The sequence below is a fragment of the Protopterus annectens genome, chromosome 14.part0 (assembly GCF_019279795.1).
Source record: "Protopterus annectens isolate FY-2018-M chromosome 14.part0, PAN1.0, whole genome shotgun sequence".
In the NCBI taxonomy this organism is placed as follows: Eukaryota; Metazoa; Chordata; order Ceratodontiformes; family Protopteridae; genus Protopterus; species Protopterus annectens.
This window is the reverse complement of record NC_056748.1, coordinates 986997461-987013865: the sequence shown is the minus strand read 5'-3', so window position 1 is coordinate 987013865 and position 16405 is coordinate 986997461. Positions and strand designations below refer to the sequence as shown.

Here is a 16405-nt window from a genome sequence, read left to right as displayed (position 1 = left end):
AGAGGAATTTCACTTTTCAACACAACAGTAACCCCAAGCATACATCCATATCAACAAAAGAATGGCTTCACCAGAAGAAAATTAAAGTTTTGGAATGGCCCAGCCAGAGCCCAGACCTAAATTCAATAGAAAATCTGTGGAGTGACCTGAAAAGGGCTGTGCACAAGAGATGCCCTTGCAATCTGACAGATTTGGAGTGCTTTTACAAGGAAGAGTGGGCAAATATTGCCAAGTCAAGATGTGCCATGCTGAGAGACTCCTACCCAAGAAGAATGAATGCTGTAAATAAATCATAAGGTGCTTCAACAAAGTATTAGTTTAAGGGTGTGCACACTTATGCAAACAGCGTATATTGTGTGTGTGTGTGTGTGTGTCTCTTTCGGCTTTTCCCGGTTAGAGGTCGCCACAGCGGAACTCCGGTCCGCTAATGATTGGCAGTAGAATTTTACGTGCTGGCTTGCCGGGCCTAACTCACAACCTTCAACGAAGGAACGCCCATTCACGCATGTCGTCACACAGTAGACGCTCTAACTGAGAATCGAATGGGCAACATCTAAGTGTGAGGCGACAACGCTACCGCAGCACCACCACGTATTGTACGTTTTTTATTTTTTAAATGTTTTCCCCTAGCAGATTTGTTTGTTTTTCAATTGAATTGTACAGGTTATATATAGGTCACATTAAAGGTGGGAAAAGTTCTGAAATGATTTATTGTGGTCTCAATTTCTTATATCACAAAACCCTGGCATTTTAACAGGGTTGTGAAAACTTTTTAAATCGTGTGTGTGTGTGTGTGTGTGTGTGTGTGTGTGTGTGTGTGTGTGTGTGTGTGTGTGTGTGTGTGTGTGTGAGTGTGTGTGTGTGTGTGTGTGTGTGTGTATATATATATATATATATATAGATATATATATATATATATATATATATATATATATATATATATATAATGACTGTTTGTGATCAGTCAGAAAACTTGATCTGAGGTAGTGCAGACAGGCGAGGGGAATTGTGGGTAGGGGAAGAGTCAGAGCTGTCAGACACAAAACTTTGGTATAAGGCGAAGAGGTTGGATCCAACAGCCCATGCGTTGAGCCAGATGAAAAGAAGACAACATGGATCTATCATTATGGTACGTTAATAACTTTCATTTCCAGTAGAGTAATGTAATACGTTTAGTGGCTATCAAGGCTATAAACACATTTAATATGTTATTTTCTTTTAATTTGAGATCTGACGTGTTATAGATTAAAACAGTGGACTGGTAACTGGTCTTTACTCATTAGTTTAGTGTTTTGTACACTCGCATCAACCTGTTTCTAAGTACATACCTGGGCAATTGATTGCCATCATAACTTGTCGTTGTGTAGTAATATTCACGCACAAGTAGGCATGACAGACTATGTAATAGTTGGATTATCAGATTCTTTGGTGAGGTAATGTTCTTTTATAAGAAACTCAGATTTCAAGTAGTGATGTCATCCTTCAATATTCAGACAAATTGTTCTTTTTTTCCTTAAGTATTCCAGTTCAGATTTTAGTGGTGAACGCAATTTACTATAAAATTAAAGCCAGTGCAAATCTTTCACTTCTTGTTATATCACCTTACCATACCTTACCTTTCTCACTGTCTGCCTTGGCATCAGTGGACTTGCACTATTGCTGTGCTTTATTAACTGGGCTAATTGGGCGGCACAGTGGTGCAGTGGTTAACATTGTCACCTCACAGCAAGAGGTTCTCCAGTTCGATTCTTGGCTGGGGTGCCTTCTGTGTGGAGTTTGCATGTTCTCCCTGTGTTCGCGTGGGTTTCCTCGGGGTACTCCGGTTTCCTCCCACATTCCAAAGACATGCATCTGGAGCATTTCTCCCTGGGCCTCCGCTGAAAACAGGCTCTGTGGAACCTAGTCGGACATTCCCGGTCAACAAATGTTAAATAAATAAATAAATAAAAATAAATAATGCTTTACCTGCAATAAGTGCTTTCTTGCTAGTTCTGTCTGCTGCCCTAAATATTTGTATATACCGTGCACAGTCTCTTATAGGCTCTCCACAAAATTACTTTGACTTTCTGTTGATCATTTGTTTTCAGCATGCTACCCTAGTTAACAAATTTAAGTAAGTATATAAGTAAAATAAGCCAACAGCATTTTATTTGGAACCCCAGAATTAGTAAAATACAGAATCCTAAAATATAATACTCTGTATTGAATTGCACATATGATAAAGTTATTACTGTTGAAAATTTATGTTATTTTATTAGTATTTATTTGCCTATAAGTATCCTAGTTTTTTTTCCTTGTGGTAGTGGTAATCACTGTACTTAAGTTGTTACGCAACTTTCTTCCTTTTCAAAGCAGCATAAAAGGTTTTGTGACCTGGGCAAAGCAGCACAAAAATGTAATTTGATCATGTCTATTACATAAAAGCCCTTGCCATTTTCCTTTTTTAGCGTTTTACCTTTAGAGATGGTACTCCGCTCCACTTCGACCAGTGTTTATATGATTATGTTGTTGCCATATATTTCTAAGAATTTTTAAACACTGAGATTGATAGCAAGGATGTATGTGGCTGTTTTGCATCATTAATGACAAAGGGGAGCCAAGTAGAGAAAAAGAAGTACTCACACAGTCATCAGAGGACTAAGTAAGTTTGCAGAAATCTGAAATTATAGTATGAACTGGTGTGTCATATCCTTTATTGAAAACAAATAATTGTGTCTGAACAAGCAATGATCTTCATTTAATCTAGCATTTCATGTATAATCAGTTATCCTAAAGTCTCACTCCCTGGGCCAGTGTACAAATGTTTTGAACATAGTATTCTCTAGTTTTAAACAAAATTAGGTGTGCTTAACCTAAATATTGCATTTGTGTCTTTCAGCTTTCAAAAGAACTGCAGTGTGCAGTTATAAATCACATCCAGTCCTTTGTAAAAAATGAGAAAAACCGACAAATCATGTGTGAAGCTGGGTTGTTAAACGCACTTATTACTCATTGCCATGATCTACTAACAAACAAAGATGATCCGCTGTATTTAGGTGTTACCCGGATTTTTGAGAAGCTTGCTTCACAGGCCATTGACCCAATTATTTTAAGGTAAGTAAAATGAATAACCATATAAAAGTCATACTTGTTAAAATATTCTGGTTATGTAATTGTCACTAACTGAATACTCTTTAAGTATTAATGTTATAAAACTGCTATGTAAAAATATGCTACCATTCACCTTTATGTCTGTATGTGTGTATGTATACACATATGAGTTTGTTTTTCGTTTTTCTTTTGGCTTCTCCTGGTTAGGGCTTACCACAGCAGAACTCCGGTCCGCTAATGATTGGCAGTCGATTTTTATGGTGCCGAGGTGCCAGCCTGACGCCCAACCTTCAACGAAGGCATGCCCATTCACACATGTCTTTTGAATGCCACTCCACCGCGGGGAGGACATGCAGACTCCACACAGAAGACACTCCAGCCGAGAATCGAATGGGAGAACCTCTTGCTATGAGGCGACAATGCTACCGCTGCACCACCGCGGCTTATGTATACACATATGAGTAAAGTGGGTAAAACAAACTGAAGGCAGAGTTTTCAAGTTAAGTGCACTTTATTTGCCATGACAAATAAACAGGTGAAAGCAAAACTAACTTTCTTAGCAGCAAAACATGAACTCATACACTTTAGACCTCTAGCAAAATGTACAGTGTCTGGTAAAATCCAAATATTTCCTCGCTTGTGTCATCAAGTTTCTTTCCTGGTACCCTTCAGTCATATTTCCTTCAGCAAATCCTCCAGTAAGTCTTCCCTTCTGGTTAAGTTCTACTTCTGCAGTGAGAAGCAACCATCTGTTCCAGACAGTACTCCCCCTGCAATGAGAGTCAAATGTCTCTTGTGACAGTACTCTTGTGCACTGAGAAGCAGATGTCTCTGATTGCTGGGTTACAGCCCTCTCTTTTAAGAGCTTTACAACAGGCGATTCCAATCAGCATCTGCTGTTATGTATTTTGCCGTAATGTTGGAGATATTCTTCCTAGCTCATAATAAGATTAGCCACAATCCACTCTGTGCTGCAGCCTTCCAGTTACCCAACATATCACACTGGTTTTGTATTGTTCAGAAGAGGTTATGCGACTTGGATAGTCTATTTGTAATAGAGTTCATATTAACTGGCCCAGATACCTCTTGATCACATCTAGGGTAGTCAAAATCCTTGCCTTGACTAGCTTCATTATGAGTGTTTCCACTGCAAGTATTGAACAATTGTCATCATCATCTTCTTTCGGCTGTTCCCGTTAGGGTTCGCCACAGCGGATCATCTGTTTTCATTTCTTCCTGTCCTCTGCATCTTGCTCTGTCACACCAACCACCTGCATGCCCTCTCTCACCACATCCATAAACCTTATCTTAGGCCTTCCTCTTTTCCTGTTACCTGGTAGCTTCATCCTTAGCATCTTTTTCCCAATATACTCAGCATCCCTTCTCAGCACATGTCCAAACCAACGTAGTCTTGCCTCTCTGGCTTTGTCTCCAAACCTGCCAACCTGGGCTGACCCTCTAATATACTTAATCCTGATCCTGTCCACCCTTGTCACACCCAGTGCAAATCTTAACATCTTTAACTCTGCCACATCCAGCTCTAAATCCTGCCTTTTTGTCAGTGCCACTGTCTGCAACCCATATAACATAGCCGGTCTCACTATGCTCTTGTAGACCTTCCCTTTCACACTTACTGGTACTCGTCTGTCACAAATCACTCTCGACTCTCTTCTCCACCCACTCCATCCTGCCTGTACTCTCTTCTTCACCTCTCTTCCACACTCACCATTACTCTGAACTATTGATCCCAAGTATTTAAACTCATCCACCTTCGCAACCTGTACTCCTTGCATCCTCACCATTCCTCTATCCTCCCTTTCATTCACACACATATATTCTGTCTTAGTCCTGCTGACCTTCATTCCTCTTCTCTCTAGAGCATATCTCCATCTCTCCAGGGTCTCCTCCACCTTTTCCCTACGCTCACTACAGATCATCTGCAAACATCATAGTCCACGGGGACTCTTGTCTGATCTTGTCTGTCAACCTGTTCATCACCATTGCAAATAAGAAAGGGCTCAGAGCTTATCCTTGATGTAATCCCACCTCCACCTTAAACGCATCCGTTACTCCCACTGCAGACCTCACCACTGTCACACTACCCTCGTACATATCCTAAGTTGTAACTCTAATTTAGTTGCTAGAAGGCATTACAAAATAATATGGAGCTTTATGGTTTAGGGACCAAAATGACGTTACTATGTCATACACTTTGGAACTCCTCAATAACTCACAGTTTTAAGTATCCCTTTCACTTTATTACTTGTTTTTGGGAATATAGTAACCTTTGTGGTTTTAGGTTCACCTTCTCCGCTGCACAGTTTCAATATAAGTTCTAACAGGTAGCTTTAAAAAAAAAAAAAACTTTATTTCTCAGTAAACATTCTTTCTCTTTTTGTTTCTGGGCCTAAGGTAAAGTTTCATCTTGTTGAAAAGCATGGGTAGAATTCCTTGGTACCTTAAAATTGTTATCTGCCTTAGCTTCCAGCTGACCATGGAAGTGACAACTTCCTTCCATGATTTTAACAAATTTGTATGATATGTATTCTCAGGCCTTCTCTTTCCAGTCTAACTTAACTTACTGTATTGTCAGGCCTTCTGTTTCCAGTCTAACTTATTGTAGTGTTCACGTCTTTCAATTTCTCTGTCATGTCATTGAAACCTTTTCATCTTGCTAGGAATTTATTTTAAGTAGGGAGGAGTAATGCTAACCCTTTTGTCAACAGTTTTAAATTTACCAAGTCTGGCATTCTTGCTATACACCAGCTGTTTCATTTCTTGTGCATTCTGAAAATATTTTTTCAATGTTAGCATAATAATTTTGAATCTGTTTTACAAGTTTAAGTGTTGGGCTGTTACACTTTTTTTTTTTTTCAATAATTTTTATTTTTATTTTTACATTAATAAATGTTACAAATAAAAACCATCTTACAGCATGACCATGTGCATATATATATATATATATATATATATATATATATATATACATACATATACATATATATATATATACATACATACATACATATACACATATATACATACATACATACACATATACATGTGTTATACATTGATGTCAAATACCACAGGATCACAGGATATAGGTCATACAACATATCTATTTACACTATGTACATAGATGCTTTCATTGTTAATTCCACAGTTATATAGACAGTATATACATTCATAATATCCAAGTTATTATTTAATATCTGAACTTGTATGTGTTCTTTGGTTCCAATAGTGTATTTCTAAGTTGCTGTGTGATGAATTATGCTAATATGATGTTAAAGGTTTGTTCCCAAATTTCTCTGGATTTCATGTTTTTGTTTCTTTTATCTATTACTATTTTATGAGCTAAAAGGTGTTGTATAGCTACTTGTTTAAAACCCTCCCAAGAGATATTTATCGTATCTAGCCATTTAAAAGCTATATACAGTTTCATTAGTAGGAAAATTGTTAAAAGTGTATTGGCTTGTTTTCTTGGGATGTTAGGTGGGAGAATGTGTAACAGAGTGAATTCCCAAGTTAATGTTGATGTTTGATAACCTGTTTTTTGTAATTGTACCTTGAGAGAGTTCCAGAGTTTATAGACACATTTACAGCTCCAAAATACATGGATTAAGTCAGCTATCTGGTTCTTACAGTGTGGGCAGAAAGGTGATTTTGATGTGTTAAATTTGTGTAGGATTGCAGGTGTAAAATAAGCATTATTATTGATCATGAGCTGAGTGTATGCTAACTTTTTGAGGGGTAGAATCTTCAGTGTTAGATTGATTGCCTGGCATATTTGCTGATCATCTATGGATGGTTTAATTTTTCTCCAGTAGTTAGAGAAGAGGAGGTCCTTCTGGTATTTGATTTCATTTATCATTTTATATGAATTGGTAATAGTTTTCTTTGTTGTGATAATAGTTTTCCAAAGCCTGCTACAAGTTTCTATGTCACTATTGGTCATAGTAATATTTTGGATATAACTGGAACACAGTTCTTTGATTTGTCTTAGGATTATTATGTGTGATTTAGGGAGGTTTAATTTGGTCCTCATTTCTTGTATTGAACAGTTAAGGTAGGGATTGATATCTTGGATTGTTTTATCTTTTAGTCTGGGAAAACGGACTGAGTCCAGCATATTATTGTTTATTTTTAAATTTGGGTTTTTATGAAGGGGTTGCAGTATTGTCATGGCATGTCTAAGGTTCAAGAATTGAAAGAGTTTTTGTGCTAGGTTGATAGAATGTTTTAAGGGCTCTATAATGTTATAAGTTTGTATTTCTTTCTGCTTCAGGAATGGAAGTGCTTTGGGATTGAAACCTAGAGCTTTAATATATCTATAATATATTGTCACCCAGAGAGGAGACCAATTTTCCATTGACGGGTTATGTTCAGCTATTCTCAATATTCTGTTAGTGTTAATGATCGAGTAGTACATCTTAAAATCTGGTAGATTTAGTCCTCCTTTGCTTTTGGGGAGTGTTAATTTTGGATAGGAGATTCTGTTTTTTTTGGGTTCCCATATAAATTTTGCTAGGAAGGTATGAATTTGTTTGAAGAATTTATTATGTATTGTTGTCTGTGATGTCATGAATATATACATTAATCTAGGTAAAATGTTCATTTTGATTATTGATACTTTGGCCAAGAATGGTAGTTTTAGATTGTTCCATCTTTTGCAGTCTTGCATTATATTTTGCCATTTAAGGTTTACATTGTGTTGGTAGAAGTCTTTGTTACTCTGGAAAAAGGTGATTCCCAGGTATTTAGTTTCTTCTTTAATTTTTATTGTGTTTAACAGTGGTATTAGTGAGATGAGTTTGGGTGTTTTTAGGGGGAAAATATTAGTTTTATTAAGGTTTAGTTTGTAGTTAGACATAGTCGAGAAATGTTCAATTGCAGCTATTATTTTGTTTATATCTGAATTTGGTGTAGTGCAGTATATGTTCAGATCATCTGCAAATGCAGTGAGGTATATTTTGAAGTTGTGTATTGATGGAGGATTGTGATATGTATTTTGTTTAATGTATAGAAAGAGTGGTTCTAGGTATAGGTTAAACAGGAAGGGTGATAGTGGGCATCCTTGTCTTGTTCCATTTTTTATTAGGATCCTATTTGACCAAGTTTTATTTATATACAGAGATGTGTATGGGTTGCTATAGAGAGTTTGGATGATCTGAATGAAGTTATTGGGTATATTAAAGTAGGGTAGTGTTTGGAGTAAGAATTCTAGATTAACCCTATCAAATGCCTTGTGGGCATCCACTACCATTGTGTAAATGTTGATATTGTATTGGTTAGCGTAGGATATTAGTGCATCTAATGTTAATGTATTGTCACTAGTCTGTCTATGTGGTGTAAAACCAGATTGTTCTGGGGAGAGGATTTTTTCTATCAGATTTTTCATTCTGTTTGCAAGTATAGAGGTAAATATTTTAGTATTTATATTTAAGAGGGAGATGGGTCTGTGTGTTCTTTTAATATAAATATAGTTTTAGAGGCATTAAAGTGGATATCATTTATTTTATAGTTTATTATGTAATTCAGTGTATAGTATAGTAGTTTGGCTATCAAGGGGGAAAATGCTTTGTAAAATTCTGATGCGAGTCCATCCGGACCCGGAGCCTTATGCACTTTTAAGTGTTTGATTGTTGTAATAATTTCACTGATGGATATCGGCTCAGTTAGTGCTGTTACACTTTTAAAGGAGCTTTTCTCTTCCTGTCAGTCTCTTTGGCTATGCCTTACAACCATGGAGGATACCTCCCATATAGTATCTCAAATGGGTAAATCATGTTGAATCTTGAGTGCCTCTGTTACAGCAAACAGTAGATAAGGAAGTAACTGATCTGAGTTTTTACCATATTGTTCTGTGGCCTTCTTTAGCATAGACTCTAGAGTTTTATTAAAGTATTCCAATAACCCATCAGCCTGAGAATGGTATACCAAAGCTCTTAACTGTTTTACAGCAAATCACTGGCAAAGCTGATTAATTTATTTGGGTATTGATGCATTCCATTGCTGGTCTGTCTTTCTTTTGAGTATTAATAAAAAAGAGAGAGCTAGTCCAGAAAACAAACCAAATAAACCAGAGGGTGGACTAATGAAGAGCGTACGTAGAATATAGAGCCTTTTATTAACAAATATTAATGCTGAACGTATAACAATGGCGTTTTCATCCAAGTATCCCTCAGACTTCTTCAGACATAATGTTAAAACAAGAAACCACTTCACCTTATATACATTCACATAAAATTAATTAATGAGTCTGTTAAAATCATTAAAGGCATACTTCCCCAATAATAAAATCCCTACATAAATCAAAGCATTTTTGTAAAAAACATATATTGTTTGACTTTCGGCTTTTCCCGGTTAGGGGTCGCCACAGTGGAACTCCGGTCCGCTCATGATTGGCAGTGGATTTTTACAGTGCCGTGTTGCCAGCCCAACGCCCAACCTTCAATGAAGGCATGCCCATTCACACTCGCACCTACCTGCATGTCTTTAACGTCACTCAGCCACAGGGAGGACATGCAAACTCCACACTGAAGGCACTCCAGCCAAGAATCGAACGGGAGAACCTCTTGCTGTGAGGCGACAACGCTAACCACTGCACCACCGCGGCTTGTTGTAAAAAAATATGCAGTACACTTATACACCACATATAGAACTCGTATAAAAAACATATATAAAATATAGATAAAATATATAAGTATAATAAGTATATATAAAACCTATATGAAATTGTGACCTGGTGATGGTATAAAATGTATATACATAAATTCTTATGTGATATTATATACCTATATATAAATATGCATAAATAATAGAAATTAAAGCTTAGCTGATCTAAGCTTCAAAATGGTAATATAGAAATATGATCATTTAACCCAGGGGGGTCTGTTAGTTTCCAATGTGACCTGCCAAAAAGTTTCTCTAAACCCCAATTTAGTCTCCCAAGGACCCCCTCTTATTTCCTTGGCAACTATTTCAATAACAGAGAAAACAAATTTAGCATTGACACATTCCAGTGTGTGTCTATAAAGAGCATTCGTATTATTTCTTTTCTTCACATCATTCAAGTGTTCATATATCCTACATTTCAGATGCCTTTCCGTTTTTCCAGCGTAAAAGGCATCACATGATCCACGTTACCAAATAAACCAGCCCTTGAGAATTATAGTTGGAATAATTCCTACTATATAAAGTTTTTTGTCTTGCTGTAATATAAACTTCTTCCACCTGTAAGATGTGCATGCATTGGGCACATGCCCCACACCTATAAGTACCTCTCCTTTTATGTGTAAAAACATGAGCTTTAGCAGCATTTTCCAATAAATTCTTAATGTTTTGCCCTTTTCCTAAAAACTACTTTCAAAGGTTTATTCTTTAATACATCTAGGTCTGTTAATTCAGAAAACTTATTCCATTCTCTTTCAATAATAGTTTTAACCTGATATGCATTCCCACTAAAATTGGTTACAAATGCCCTACCAGAATTATGTTGGATTGATTTTTGTATAGACCCCATTATTAGAGGTGATCAGACCTGTACCTAAAACAGGTGTATACTTATCCTTTCTTCTCTGAACTACTTCAGCTTGAATGGCAATAATAAGGTCTGTAGGATATCCTCTGTCCTTAAACATTTTTTCTAGTACACCACTTTCATTTTGAAAATCCAGATCCAAAGATGTCATGCGGCTTACGCAAACATACTGTCCTTTAATAATGCTCTTTTTCTGAAAGAATGGATACGCACTACTGTAGCTAATATATGTATTGGAGAAAGTTGGTTTTCTGTAAACCATGGATGTTAAGTTGTCAATCTCGCCTTCATTCTTGCTTGATGGGTTGCTTTAGCTCGAGAACTCCTTTTACCAGCTCGAGGCAGCCCCATATCCCATGATGCAAGGCAGTAAATACCCAGATCTAGTTTGTCGCTTGGGAGGTCTTCTCTTTACCAGCTCCTGGTAAGTAGTTCACATTTGTGATATTTCAAGCCCCTTTTAGTTTAAAACTAATTTTTTGATAGTTTAAATTTATTTATACCCTTTTCTGACAGAAATCCCTGTCTCTTTTAATTTTTGTTAGTCAATTTTCCCTATCCATCCCCTGTTAGGGTGTGTGTGTTGGTGTTTTATAAAATACCTCTTGGTATTTTGTTTAATTTAATTTTGACTGGTGTGTCTGTGTGTGTTGTGTTTAGGCACCATGTCTAAGGAGAGGGTTCAGGTTAAGAAGTGTGACTCGTGCTGTCAGAAGATGTCTCTGACAGACGGTCACACTTCTTGCCTGTATTGCTTGGGCCCTCTTCACCTGCAGGACTCCTGTGCTATTTGTCACTCCTTCAGCCAGAGAGTCCTGCAGGAGACGCAATGTTGATTCTCAGGCTCCACAAAATCAACTAAAACTGCCAAGGCCCAGGCTTCTGTTTCTAAGCCTGAGCGGCGATCTGTTCTGGATCGCCAAATTTCGCTCGCCCGATGGCTATCCGCATGGGTTTTTGACCGCCGATGTCGGCTCCGATCGGCTCCGACACCGGTGGCTGTATCGGCTCCGGAGCTGATACATCGACTGTCGGCTCCGAAGTCGGTGCCGACAGGATCAGTATGTCGGCCCGATGGCCCATTCCAGGAAGAGGTGGTCTCTTCTAACGGAACGGACCCACCGGAGCCGATCTTCAAGGTCATCCAGGTTGTCAGAACATGACCTAGAGAGAGTGGTCAGTAGATTACTCAAGTCACAGGTACTGGCCCAAATGCTACACAGTCCGTCTCAGCAGGCGACTGTTGGTCCACACCCGTTATAGTTCCTCCTTCAACTCTACCCCAGAGCTTGGAGTTGGAGTCTTCGGCATGGTTACTGCTACGGCTGGAGGACGGATACCCCTTCTGTTCCTTCAGCCCCTACTCTTATCTCCTCTTCTTTAGAGGGATTCGGTGGTCGGGCTTCCATGGTCTCCTCCGAGGGGTGAGTGGCATCGGACCCTTGACATCTGCCTCGGAGACTTCCTTTCGGTGGTTCCTGGAGTTCCTAGCTCTTGGAGCGGGTTCTCTTGGACCTGCCTGGGAGGAGCATTCGAGGTGATGAAGAGTGTACTGGCCACTGGTATCAGTCAGCAGTCTGTTCCGTAGCTCCTCCCTCTATGGTACCTGTTGACATCTCTGCCACTTCTCTTGCTACAGGACCCAGAGATCCTCCATTCTCCTGATGTTTCGGGAGATCCTCCTAGGAAGAGGACTTGTAAGAGGAAGCATGTAGACTCCATACTGACTTTGATGAGTCAGAGGGATCCCCTAGATCCCCTCTGAGGACGTCTCCTTTTCAGACATCCTAGAACTTCTCAAACAGAGGGAAACTGGCCCACCAACAATCCCTCTGAGGATGAGTCAGTATACCTAGGCGTTTGGATCTCGGCCCTCCACCTCCTGGGTGTCTCCGCAAGGCGTGGACAGCTCCTGACTCTGTAGAGCCAGTCCCTAGGAGGCCTTCTAAATTTATCACTGCCCCTAGTGACAAACAATTCCTAACCAAGGGTGTCCCGCTGATGCCATGTCCATCCTCCTAATAAGGACTCTAGGACCATGGATAGTGCAAGTAAGCGGATGTTTTCCTCAGCGACCTTTGCTACTGAATTATCTTTGTCACTTCACCAGACTCCAGAGATATCCTGAAGGAGCTGGGAGAAGTAGTTCAGGATCCTACAGCTGCAGGGGCTCAAGAAAAGATTGCAACCCTCAATTCCATTGCTAACTCCTCCAGCTAATATCTTATGCTGCGGATGGACAGGTGGACGCCAAGCCTGGATGCGGCTATGTGATTTTTCCTTTAAGGCGTCCTTCACAAATTCTCCCTTTGATGGGTCAGCTTTGTTTGGCCCTCAGGTGAAGGAGACCTTGACCAGGTGCGAGCAGGACGGCAAGACTCTTTCTGCTGTTGGAGTCCGTTTTCCACCTTCTAGGCCTTATCCCAAAGGACAGAAGGGTGGGAAGATGTGGTTCCGTAAATCCCAAGGAGTCACGATTCACGTGGTCAGTTTACCCCTAGAGGCAGAGGGGTAACAACAACAGCTAGAGGCAGAGGGGTCCAAGAACCAGGAAACAGGGAGCCTCTCTCTGATAAGCCCTTTCAGCATCCCTGAGGTGTTGCCCGGCTGTCCCTCCTTGGAGGCAGTCGGGGAAGATTATCACTGTACCCAGAAGCCTGGCATTCCCTCACTCAAGACAGATGGGTACAGTCGATCATATCCAAGGGTTACATAATTCCTTTCGAGGAAAGTCCCTTCCCCTCAAGTTCCTTCCAGATGTACCACCCGGTCTAAGGGACATTGCAGAGTTAGAAATCGCAAAACTACTGCAAAAGAGCCATTCAGCCAGTTACAATAGACCATTCAGAGCCGGAATCTACTCAAGGTTCTTTTGGTCCCCAAAAGACGGAGACTGGAGACCAATATTGGATCTCAGCAGACTCAACAAGTCTGTCAGGAAGACAAGATTCGAATGGTCACTCTTCAGTCAATTCTGCCCTTCTTACAGAAGGACAACTGGATGTGCTCAATAGATCTTCAGGATGCTATCACATCAAACGCCCAGGAGGTTTCTCCGCTTTGGCTGGGGTCAGTCATTTCCAGTTCAGAGCCCTGCCCTTTGGTCTCACTACAGCCCCAGAGTGTTCACCAAATGCATGGCATTGGTCACGGCTCACCTGAGACTGGCTCCTGTCAGCCACCACCAGACATCAGCTTATACAAGCCAGGGATTACACAATAGACCTTTGTTCTCATTTGGGCATCTCAGTCAACGTCATCCTTATCGCCCTGCCAGTCTATTACCTTCATAAACTTAAACACTGTTCGGATGTCAGCTACCCTTACAAAACAAAGAGTTTCAGACATTCAGACTCATGTCAGGATCATTATGGCCAGCAAGAAAGTACAGGCCAGAATGGTTCTAAAGGTATTAGGTCTCATGGCTGCGGCCATTACTCTTCTTCCCTGGCTTTCTTCAGTGGATGCTGTTCACACAGTGGTCATACCACACCAGATACTGGTGACACACACATGCAAAGATCATCTTGCTTGGTGGATCACATCTTCTCAGGTTCACCAAGGCAGGTGCTTTGTACCTCCGTCCCGATAGCCACTGTTACCACGGATGCCTCCCTGATCGGGTGGGGGTCATTATCAGGGCAGGATGGTTCATGGTACCATCTGCACATAAATGTCCTGGAGATGAGAGCAGTGCTTTAAGCCCTCAACGACTTTCTTCCACACAGACAACATGTCTGTAGTTTGGTATATCAACAAACAGGGCGGAACCAAGTTCTACCCCTTGTCAGACTTTGGCAATGGGCGATCTCCTCTCATCGGTTTCTGGTAGCAACGCATATCCCTGGGAAAACCAACATTATAGCGGACAGATTGAGCAGAGCTATTCTCATGCCTCACGAGTGGTCTCTCAAGCAATCCATAGCGGAAGAGATTTTTCTGGAAATCTTTTGCTACTCCCCAAAACAGCAAATGTCCAGACTTCTTCAGCCTCTTCCTCTATCAGGCCATCCCCCAGAGACGCTCTGACCCAGGATTGGCCCCAGGGACTTCTTTATGCCTTCCTCCATTTCCTCTGATCCCTCAGGTGATCCAGAAAGCTACCGTTTGAGAGCCAAATTGATTCTCATTGCCCCTTTTCGACAGTTTGGTTCCCGTTCCTCCATCATCACCTTTTGGTGCAGGCATCTGGACCCAGTGCCAGATCTACTGATTCACCATTCTCTCAACCTCACAGCATGGTTGCTCCACTTCCTTCCTTAGCCAGGCTTCCTTTGATCTCTAACCCAGTTAGAGATATCATAACTAAAATCCTCTACCAGGAGGATTTACACTAGCAAATGTCTTATTGGGCTAAGGCCCAAAATATTGATCCTTTTACTGCCCCTGTTCAGGCAGTTCTGGACTTCTTAGCAGAGATTTTTCATGCAGGCTCCTCTTCTTCCACAGTCAGAGTTCAGTTGGCTGCTATTTCTAATTTTCATGTCGGGATAGCAGATCATAATATTATGTCCCATAGGCTCTGCAGGGCCTTTTGAAAGGAATTTTCCTACTAAAGCCTCCAATCAGGAATCCTCCTCCTCAGTGGGATCTAAATTTAGTGCTGACATCCTTGATTCTTCCGAGCCAGCTGTTTCTTGTTCCCTAAAATATCTTTCTTGGAAAACGTTATTCCTAGTGGCTATTACATCTGCCAGGAGGGTGTCTGAACTTCATGCTCTTCGGTTCGACCCCCTATTTGATTTTTCACAAAGACAGAGTATCTTTGAGAACTAATCCATCCTTTTTACCTAAGGTCGCTTCAAAAACAATCTGAATCAATCCATTGATCTCCTGTATTTTTCCTAACTATTCAGATAGAGCTGAACAAAAGCTACATTATCTTGATGTCCACCGTCAGCTTAGATATTATTTGGACAGAACAAAAAATTTAGGAAATCTGATCAACTTTTGTTTCCTATGCGGATAATAAAAAGGCCTTCCTGTTTCTAAAGTGACTTTGTCCAGATGGCTTTCTTCGGTCATCACTGAAATTTATACGATCAGGGAAAACAGCTGTGCTCAAAACCTAAAGCACATTCAACTAGGAGTTTAGCTACTTCTACAGCCTTTCAAGCTAGACTGCCTTTGGACACTATTTGTGCAGCCCACTTGGGCCACTCCTCACACTTTTGTTTCCCATTACAAATTGGACTTGGCCTCCAGGGACAGAGCCAGTTTTGGCTCTACAGTCCTCAAGAGTTTGTTCCATTGAGCCACCCAGGATAGAGGTGCTAGGGCGGTCCCATCAAGCAAGAATGAAGGCGAGATTGACAACTTAACATTAAGTTATGTACCCATGTTAGTTGTCTTCTCTCTTCTTTCTTGCACTCCTCCCTCCTTCCCCTGGCCTGGACAGACCTTGTATAAGAAACTATTATGCTAAAGACCATTCAGACCTGGTCCTTTTTCCATCTGTAAGTTTCTTCTTCCTTTGGGAAGTATTTTATGCTTGGTGTTATTGCCCTTTGTCAACAAACGAGATCTGGGTATTTACTGCCTTGCATCATGGGATATGGGGCTGCCTCGAGCTGGTAAAAGGAGTTCTCAACCCATCAAGCAAGAAAGAAGGCGAGAGAAGACAACTAACATGGAACGTTATGGTAGGTACATAACTTCTTAATTTAAACCCATTTTCATATATTGTCACATCAAGATCATTAAATTTTTCAAAAGCTACCTGATGTGTAAACTGAAGAAAGGTAGTGGTTTGAAATAAATAATCCATGA

At 40.2% G+C, this 16405-nt stretch overlaps 1 protein-coding gene across 1 annotated transcript in view; it reads left to right on the top strand.

The window, feature by feature from the left end:
• Positions 1–16405, top strand: part of WDFY4 (WDFY family member 4) — a 4454583-nt gene that overhangs the window by 947915 nt on the left and 3490263 nt on the right. Inside the window, exon 11 of the mRNA XM_044055648.1 lies at positions 2879–3093. Within this exon, the coding sequence (XP_043911583.1) occupies positions 2879–3093 (215 nt within the window). The remainder of the gene's footprint in view (positions 1–2878; positions 3094–16405) is intronic.